At 38.1% G+C, this 10,266-nt stretch overlaps 1 protein-coding gene across 1 annotated transcript; it reads right to left on the reverse strand.

Moving 5' to 3' along the window:
- Positions 1-374: 374 nt before the first annotated feature.
- LOC102434724 (olfactory receptor 51I2-like) lies at positions 375-1,319 on the reverse strand. The gene has a single exon (XM_006094550.1). The coding sequence runs from the start codon at positions 1,317-1,319 to the stop codon at positions 375-377; it is 945 nt and encodes a 314-aa protein (XP_006094612.1).
- Between the last annotated feature and the right edge of the window lie 8,947 nt (positions 1,320-10,266).

Genomic DNA, 10,266 nt, shown 5'->3' on the forward strand with positions numbered 1-10,266 from the left:
ATATTATTACTTTAAAAAGTATTGGGTAATACCTATGATCTCAAATAACATAATAATGCCCAGCCATTCTATGGTTGATATGTATGCATTAGTTTTTGAAATGTATTTGACTAAAAAAATTGGCAACGTGAGACATTTCATTACAATGTAAGACAGCTGATATTTTGAGTTATGGGTTTTAGCCAGACTATACCATACAACTAATGGCAGGTACCCAATCACAGGTCCATGCATAGCAGGAGATAGAAATCCTCCAAAAGAATAGCAGAGTATACACACACACACACACACACACACACACACACACACAGCAATAACAACAAAAAAAACCAAAAAACATAGTGTACATGAATTTCCAGAAGCTTTCTTCCTGATCACAGCTTTGATCCCAATAACATTTTACGCAACCTCTTACGAATCTCCTTAGTCTTAATGGAATAAATAATTGGGTTGAGCATTGGAGGCACAAAGAGATAAACCAGGGACATGAACTTGTGCACAAGCTCAGAGGAGTGTTTCCCAAATCGGTGAATCATGGACACACTAACCATGGGCACATAAAAGATAAGCACAGCACAGATGTGTGACACACAAGTGTTGAGTGTCTTAAGCCTTTCTTCCCGGGAGGCAATGGCCAACACAGAGTGCAGTATGAGAACGTAGGAAAGAACGATGAGCACTGAGTCTACACCAAAGGCAGAGATGACAATGAACAGGCCATACATGCTATTGATGGTGGTATCTCCACAAGGCAAGCGGATGAGGTCTGGGTGCAAGCAGTAGGAATGGGTCAGCATGTTGGCCTCACAGAACGGCAGCCTCCTCAGAAGAAAAGGCAGTGGGAAGACCATGCAGAAGCTGCGAATGATGATGGATAGGCTCATGTGAACCACACGGATATCAGTGAGCACCGATGAATAACGCAAGGGGTTACAGATGGCCACATACCGGTCAAAACTCATAGCCAGCAGGATCCCAGACTCTGTCCAGGAAAAAAAGTGGATGAAGAACATCTGGGTCAGGCAGGCATCAAAGGCAATCTCTGGGGCATGGAAGCACAAGACAGCCAGTACAGTGGGCAATGTAGAAAAGGACACACCCAAGTCATTGACAGATAACAGAGACAGGAAGTAGTACATTGGCTGGTGCAAGCTCTGCTCCTCCTTTATGATGAAGAGAATTAGAATGTTGCCCAGGACGGAGATAGCATAAAGTAGCAAGATGCAGGCAGTTAACCAGTGCTCCAGGCCCTCCATCTCTGGGAAGGCTGTTAGTGTGAAGCTGGTAATGCTTGAGATGTTAGTCCCAAAACTTTTCATGAGGTCCATGATAGCTTTTAAGGAAATACAACCAGAGTGAAGTGAGGTCAGACAGTGGAGGATGTAAAGATCAAGAGTGGTCACTGTTCTCAAGATGGAAGGGACAATGACATTTATATTTGATACCAAAGATCATGAAAGGGTAAGGAATAATTAGATCAGGGGTCAATGGCTCTAGCTCAGACATTCTGCAGTCTGACCATATCCACAAATGGGTCATGGACTCCAATTCCTTCCTCACAAAAATCCTTTGACTTTTTTATTTTTATTTTTTTTGGACATTATCTCTTACTCTTCTTTCTCTGCCTTTTGTACAGAAAGATTCAAATCTTTTCCAGTGGTAGAAATTGTTTTTGTGCTTTTTATCTACCAAGTGTTATCCACCATATTCTTTAAGAAGCAAGATACAGCCCTAACTTGTTTGCTCAGTGGTTAGATTTTTGGCCCTCAGACTTAAGGGTCGTGGGTTTGATTCCAGTCAAGGGCATGTACCTCAGTTGCAGACTCCAGTCAGGGTGTGTGGGGGTGGCAACCAATTAAGGTGCCTCTCTCACATTGATGCTTCTCTCCGTCCTTCCCTTCCATTCTCTCTAAAAAAAAATCAATGGAAAAAATAGGCTTAGGTGAGGATTAACAAAACAAAAAAACTGAAGCAAGATACCATGAGTCCTCCATGAAGTTCTTTCTTTAATACTCTCTACTTACTAATGCATTTCCTCTGGAACAGGTGAGAACATTTTTGTCTATATTCTGAGCTGAGTCTCCTCTCTTGCTTGCACTAAAGCATCATTCCTCGTCCTCTCTTTGTTGCCTGAGACCTTCACTTATTCACCAAGGGCCCAGAACCTCATGCTCCTTCACTCCTGATTGCTCATGGTTATTCTCTCTGACATGTTTACATCGATTTGCTCTGTTTAGATTAAATATTATCAAATTGTGCTGCATGTTGGAATCACTTGAGGAAGTTTAAAATATATATAGTCATGTTTTCTTTTTCTGTTTGTTTGTTTGCTGGAGCCTTGCTCATACCAGTTAAATCAGAAACTCTAGCAGTGGAACTCAAGAATCAGTATTTTTTTAAACTTCTCAAGTGATTCCAATAGGCAGGCAAATTTGAAAACTAGAGGTTTAGATGATTTCTAAGAGCTTCACATATGTCCTACCTCACAGCAATTTCTTTATTGAGGATTAATTTCAGGATTTACTATCATAGAAAACAAGGAATAACAAAAAGCCTCTTATTGCCCTCACATGTTCTTCTAGTAATCACTCATTTCTCTGCTCTCTTTATAACTAATATCTTCAAAAATACTTTCTACTCATAATGTCCTTCTAATCTCTTCTCTGTGTGGCAATGATCCCAAATGTATGTCTCTAGCTCAGATTTCTCTTCTAGCTCTAGACTCAGCATCCAACTCCATATCGACTTAAATAGTTCATCAGCATCTCAACACAACAAATTCGAAGTTGAACTTTTTAGTTATCACCATACTTAATCCTCTCAAATATATATCACCTTATAAAATTCCATCACCAAGCCAGAAAAACCTCATTTTCTCTCATGCCCAGATATAATTACTCTATTACCACCTTTTGAAAATATACTTAACACTGCTTTCCTCTCTATTTCATTTCCAACTGTAATTTATCACTAAGCATCTTTTACCAGGATTTCCTCAAGACCTTCCTTGGTGATTGACCAACTTAATGTCATGCCCCTCTCTAATGCATTATTCACAAAACAGTAAAATTATTTGTTTATAATATAAGTAAAAAGATGTTATACTACTGAAAAATCTTCCAATGGCTTCTCTTTCCTTTTGAAATAAAATTCAAATAGAATTCAAGCATCTTTACTATGGCATACAGCAGCATTAACACTATCTGAAAACTTACCTTCCAATTATTCTAATCATCCATCACACCTCTGCTCATGGTCATATGTCCCTGTTGTATGTTCTCAGACATATTTTTATTCATGACTTTTATCACACGTTAGAATTACAATAGATTATTATATGTGTTTGGTTATTTAATTAGTATCTTTCTCCCACTGTAAATAATAAATTCCCATAATTGTCTGTTTTCCTTCTTATTTTATCCTCAATGTTTAGCCATTTCATTGTGCATAGAGCCCTGGATTAGGTCTCAAGAATTACCAGTTCTAGTTCTATCAATAAATACTGATTACACAAATAAATTATTTTAGAAAGAAGGTATTATAAGCTTCTTCAAATATTTGTACCTTAATCACTCAGAACTTTGAAGCTATGAATGAGATTTCTACAGACCTCCATGAGGGAAGAGCTGAAATCCCCATTTACCTCTGCAGGGCAGCTCTGGTAGATGGGAGGAGAGAGGCAGGTGAAGTGTCTGCTAGAAAAGAAACACTAAGAGCTCTGACACTGCACCCAACCGCCCTGCCAGCCTCCACCCCCTCCATGCCCTGAGCTTTAAAACTGCCTCTTAAGAGTCCCCTGAGCCCAGTGTATCCCATGGCTCAGAGATGGCTGGGGCAAGAGGGAATACAAAAATTGGTGGTGGATGGCTCCTCTGTGACCTGACATTTCTTTGAAACTGTGAGGTTTCAAAGAAACTAAGAGTTAGAATTGGATTGTTCTTCATTTTACAGAGGAGGATATGATGCCCAGAAATAATCCATTCAGTAGGTGAAAACCAGAGCTGGATTGAATCCCAGGTCCTCTGACTCTCACAGCAAGTTTGAAAGAAAAACAGTTTCTGTCATATCTTTCAATTCACTTTCCAAATTACAAAAATACTCCAAATTACATCATATCATTTCCATTGCCAGTATGATAAAGTTCTAACTTTTATATGGGCCTGTGCTATGACACTGCCTTCCTTTCAAATTTTATCTTGAGCCATTTCCCCTTTGTTTTTTTGTTTTTTGTTTTTCTATTGCAACCATAATCATCTTTCAGTTCCTTGACTATGCAAGGCTTACTCCTTCCTCATGGCCTTGGCAAATCTACTTCCCATGTCTTGGAAGCTTTTCCCCATTTATCTTCCCTTCTCCTGGCTGGCATCTTATCCATTAGCTAGCTCTTAGCTTAAACTGCCCTATGGAGGATTCCCCTAACCTCTCAGCCTAATAAATGTTTACACTACATTCTCCATTGGTCTTTTCTAGCACCTGCAGAGTTGTGATTATTGATTTAATGCAAACAATAAATTATGTATCCAATGCCTCTCTCCTACATTACTATGTAAATTCCATGAAAGATGAGACTATGTCTTTCTTATTCTTTAATACACTCAAAGCACTCAGCATAAGGTTTAGCAAATAGTAAGCATTCAAATAATACGCTTGCCATAATAAACATATCAGTATAATAGCATCAGCCTTCTTTCTATCTGGAAAATGGGTTGCCATGGTATTTGGTGAATCATGTTTTAGGGTACAAAGGAAATGAATACATCTGTTTAATTTATGCTGTTTTGTCAGTGTATCTAGATTCCTATCAGCTCCACAGTGCAGAATGACCTGCACTTGGTTGTTTACTTTTAAAAAAATTATGTATTTTTGCCCAATCTAAACCATCTATTCATTTCTAGAGAGAATCTTTATAAAGTAATGGTATCACTTCCTACCTTAATTAATCTAAGCCAGTGTGCACCAGAGAAACCTTTGACCCTACAGGCTGTATGAACATGTCCCTTCTCTGGCCTACCACATATAGTAATCATGGCATCTTACCTCACTAGGTGATAACTATTTGCATCCATGTATACTAATTGAGCAGTTTACGTGTTAGTCAGCCCCTGTGCCTTATGAAATGGATACCACTGTTTTGCCTATAAGAAAACTGAGACACACGGACTTAAAAAACTTTTCCAAAAAGTGTAAGTGGCAGAACTGGCATTTAAATCTAGGCACTCTTTCTATTTTGTTTGTTAGTTTATTTTGTTCATTTCATTCCACTTAACAAGTAAAATCACTTATGCTTATTTCACTTAGCACAATACTCCACAGGTCCATCCATGCTGTTGCAAAAAGTAAGATTCCTTTCTTTTTCATAGCTGAGTAGTACTCCATTGTGTAAGTATACCATGGCTTTTTTATCCACTCATCTACTGAGGGGCACTTAGGTTGCTTCCAAATCTTGGCTATTGTAAATAATGCTGTAATCAACATAGGGGTGCAAATATTCTTTCAAAATAGTGTAACAGTTTTCTTTGAAGTATAAATGCTGGGTCATAAGGTAGTTCCATTTTTAATTTTGTGAGGGAACTCCATACTATTTTCCACAGTGGCAGTACCAATCTGCATTTTCACCAACAGTGCTTGAATGTACCCTTTTCTCCACATCACCAGCACTTGTGTGTTGATTTATTGATGGTAGCCATTCTGGCAAGTGTGAGGTGATATCTCATTGTAATTTAATTTGCATTTCTCTGATGATTAGTGACTTTGAGCACCTTTCCTTATGTCTATTGGTCATCTGTAAGTCCTCTTTGGAGACGTGCTTATTCAGGTCCTTTGCCCATTTATTAATTGGATTTTTGGGGGGTTTTTATAAGTACTTTCCTCATTGAGAACTTATATCTCAAGCAATGTACTAACCATCTTCCTCACATAATTTCTAAACTATAAAAACACAACAAGCTGGTTATTTTTGTAGTAAGTTTACAAATGAGTAAAGTAAGGCTCAGAGAGATTGGGATTTTTCCAAGGTTTTCATTGATCTTGGACAAAATTCACACTCTTTTTAATATAAACAAACAATCCATTTGTTCAAGAAGCTTATGATTCAAATAGGGAATTACATACAGAGAAGGACAGAATCATACCTAGGTGCTGTGGTCTAATGCTACACAAATACATTAGAAGTGAATAAAAATAACAAAACATCTGTTTTTCCACTGTTGGAGGTGAGGGACCAGGTAGATGGAGGGCAGGTAGTAAAGAAAGTGCTGGAAATGCTGAGTCAGTGTCTGTTTTGATAAATATTTAGAATGATCTGTAGTTTCAAGCATATAAAAATTGACAAGATATTTCAAGTAAAGGCTACCAAAACAAAAATATAGAAGCATAAAGCAACTTCTTGGCCTAACAATCGCATGTAGTTCCATATAGTTGGAGCAAATTTTTATTTTGGGGGCATAGGGAAATAGTTAGGAGGAATAAGACATAAGAAATGGACACAGTGGTCATATTATTAAAGTACATTTTAAAGGAATTTGGACTTTATCCTTAATCAAAAAAGCCATTTAAGGCTATGAATGACTTAAGGGTAAGAATTTATAATCAGATAAATTCTTTAGGGAGATCATTCTGGCTGAAGCTTGGAAAAGTGAGAGAAAAGAATGGTGAACATGTGGGAGATATTGCCAGAGTGAACTGAGGGGTAATATTGAAGGCCCAGAGTAAGCTAACAACAATGTTGACGTAGCAGCAAAGATTGGATAAGCCAAAGTATAATTAGAATTTTCAGGACTTGGTACCCAATTACAAATAAAGGGATAAAATAAAATAGCTCATTTCTCTCTCAAGGTTTGTTACATTACTAAAAGATTCCTCTAAAAAAAGTAGTAAATAGCAAAGTCCCAAAATGGCAAAATTGTTTCCCCTCATTTTAACCAGAAGACAATTTAACACATTAAGTAAATATACAAATATTGTTGTTGTTTTTTATAGAGGACAGACTTTTTGTTTCATTAGATACCTTTTCTGAAATCTATTGTTTACATATTTTTTCATTATCTTACTCATTAACATAATGAATTATATTGAGGAATTTTTGAAAAATGTGTCCCTTTTTTAATCCTAGGATGTGTCAACTATTATTTGTCTATGTTGCTTAATTGCATTTACAACTTTTAGTATTTATACATATGTTTTCATTATATGCTTAATCTATAGAAATTTTTCTGATATATTTTTTCTGTATCTCTTTATCAAAACTATATTTGAGCTTTTACATAGCTTTCAAATTTTATTTTTGATTTAAAATGTATAAGAAGAATAATATATTTCTTAAAATTTGGGGGGGAAGTAAAGAAAAAGATATTATACTATAGTATGTTGGAGATGGTGGGAGTATAGCTATCAACTTTCATTCTTTTTTCTCAATTACGACTTGATTATTTATTTATTTACATTTTATAATTGTCCTCAAAATACCAATTTGTTCAAAATTTTGAATTACTTACAGAATGTTCTACTGTCATTTAAAAAATAAATCTAATTTACTAATATATATATGATTATTGAGTTTATTTTCCATTTGATTTGAATTTCCAGAGGTTGGTGTATTCTGTCATCTTCTTAAAGAATTAGTTATTGGATTACTATCACTCTTGCCCATTCACATGTATTCACTTATTTTATTTTAATTATTTTTAATTATTTTATAAAGTATTTTATTCTTTTATAAAGTTCTTTTTTAATATATTTACAGAGAGGAAGGGAGAGGAATAGAGAGTTAGAAACATCAATGAGAGAGAAACATCGATCAGCTGCCTCCTGCACACCCCCCACTGAGGATGTGCCCGCAACCAAGGTACATGCCCTTGACCGGAATCGAACCCAGGACCCTTCAGTCCGCAGGCTGACGCTCTATCCACTGAGCCAAACCGGTGCTGGCTATAATGTTCTTAATCGAAGGCTTCATTTCTTAACTTTTACTCTTTTGTTTTTTATGAAAATACTACCCAAATTTGCCAATTTAATTATCATTGAAATTTATAATATTTAATACAATTTATATGTGATTACATTTATTTCATCCTAAAAGCTGGGTGGACAGTGTGTGTCATTGAAATAAATATTGACATGCATAACTATAGCTATTATAGCATATATACTAGTATTATTTTAACCAATATTATTTTGACATAGTTATTTTATTTTATTGTGATAAGGACACAACATGAGAGCTATTCTCTTAACAAATTTTAAGTGTGCAACACATTATTGTTAACTATAGGTACAATGTTCCACAGTAGATCTCTACAGCTTATTCACCTTGCTTAACTAAATCTTTATGCCCATTGATTAGCAACTAACTCCTTATTTCCCACTTCCCAAGCCCCTGATAACCATTATTTCATTCTTTGATTCTATCAATTGGACAATTTTCTTTACTTCATATAAGTGAAATCATGCAGTATTTATTTTCTGTGACTGGGTTATTTCACTTAGCATTATATCCTCAAAGTCACCCATGTTGTTGCATATTGCAGAATGTTATTTTTAAAGGCTGGACTAGTATTCCATTGTATACATATAGCACATTTTCTTTATGTGTTTATTGGTTTATGGATTTTTAGGTTGTTTCCACACCTTGAATATTGTGAATAGTACCACATTGAACATGGAAGTGCTAGTAGTTCCTTGAGATCCTATTTCAATTATTTTGGATAAATATATCATACTAGAGGCCCAGTGCACAAAAATTTGTGCACTCAAGGGGGAGGGGGAGTCCCTCAGCCCAGCCTGTGCCCTCTTGCAGTCTGGGACCCCTCAGAGGATGACCACCTGCTGGCTTGGGCCCGCTCCTCGGGGGATTGGGCCTAAGATGGCAGTCAGACATCCCTCTGGCAGCCCGGCAGCCCTCGGGGGATGTCCACTTGCCAGTGGGGAGCAGGCCTAAACTGCAGTCGGACATCCTTAGCACTGCTGAGGAGGCAGGAGAGGCTCCCACCACCACCACTGTACTGGCAGCCATCAGCCTGGCTTGTGGCTGAGCAGAGCTCCCCGCTGTGAGAGCACACTGACCACCAGAGGGCAGCTCCTGCATTGAAAGTCTGACCCCTGGTGGTCAGTGTGTGTCATAGTGACCAGTCATTCCCAGTCTTTCTGCTGTTAGGGTCAGTTTGCATATTACCCTGTTACTATATAGGATAGAGGCCTGGTGCACGGGTGGGGACCGGCTGGTTTGCCCTGAAGGTGTCCCGGATCAGGGTGGGGGTCCCACTGGGGTGCCTGGCCAGCCTGGATGAGGGGATGATGGCTGTTTGCAGCTGGTCACACCCCTTTCAGTGTGGGGGTCCCCACTGGGGTGCCTGGCCAGTCTGGGTGAGGGGCTGAGGGCCGTTTTCAGGCTGGTGGGTGACCCAACCTCTCCTTTTATTCTTTTTTTCTTTTTTATTCTGGAATTTATTTATCTTCTATGGCTGTCACTGGAGCTGAGAGCCAGCTTTAGCTCTGAGACCTCGGCTGCTAAAAGCAGGTATCTGGTGAATGATGTTCCAACAATAAGATATCAATTTTTTACTTAAATTAAAGATTAAAAACTTTAAAAATATCCAGTACTAGCAAGGTCAGAGTGATATGCATGCCCTCAGATAGTAATGCTATGTTTAAATGAAAATAATCTTTCTGGATGGTAACTTGGTAATTTTGATACCATTGTAATTAACTTAGTAATTACAAAGGAGCAAAGCGAAGGGCCAAATATTATAGGCATGCCATTTGGGCAGCTCTAACAGGAAGCCGCAGAGTTACACTCCCCAGGGGTCCAGCAAAGGAAAGATAGACACATGCCCAGTGTAGTTGGGGGGACTAGCAAAGGTGCTTGCAGTCAGTCACACTTGGGAACAGAGGTCATTGGCCAGAATGGGCAGGGCCATTGCAAATATGTGAAGATTTGAGATATTTAATCCCTAAACAAAGGAGTTTCCCCTCTTGAGCTCTTGATGCTCTTGGTATTCTTGTTGCAGGGGGCACCCATTCTTGGCTCCCCTGCATTCGCTCACATGGCCCATGGCTACATGGATCTCCCACACAATGGACTAATGGACTGTAACTAACCTGATGGTGAACTGAACCCAGCTGCAACATGGAACGGAAACACGGGACCATGGCTTTGCTTTTAGCTCTACTGAAACCCCAGTCATACTTCTTCCAGGATTGGATGAAAAGAAATGAGACTTTGGAAACCCAGGAATGTAATTCCACACAAATAAAAATCACTCATCCTCT

This window comes from Myotis lucifugus, unplaced genomic scaffold (assembly GCF_000147115.1).
Source record: "Myotis lucifugus unplaced genomic scaffold, Myoluc2.0 scaffold_138, whole genome shotgun sequence".
Classification (NCBI taxonomy): domain Eukaryota; kingdom Metazoa; phylum Chordata; class Mammalia; order Chiroptera; family Vespertilionidae; genus Myotis; species Myotis lucifugus.

Bases quoted from the DNA above. Each gene is read 5' to 3' on its own strand.
- LOC102434724 (XM_006094550.1), bottom strand. From the start codon at position 1,319: ATGAAAAGTTTTGGGACTAACATCTCAAGCATTACCAGCTTCACACTA.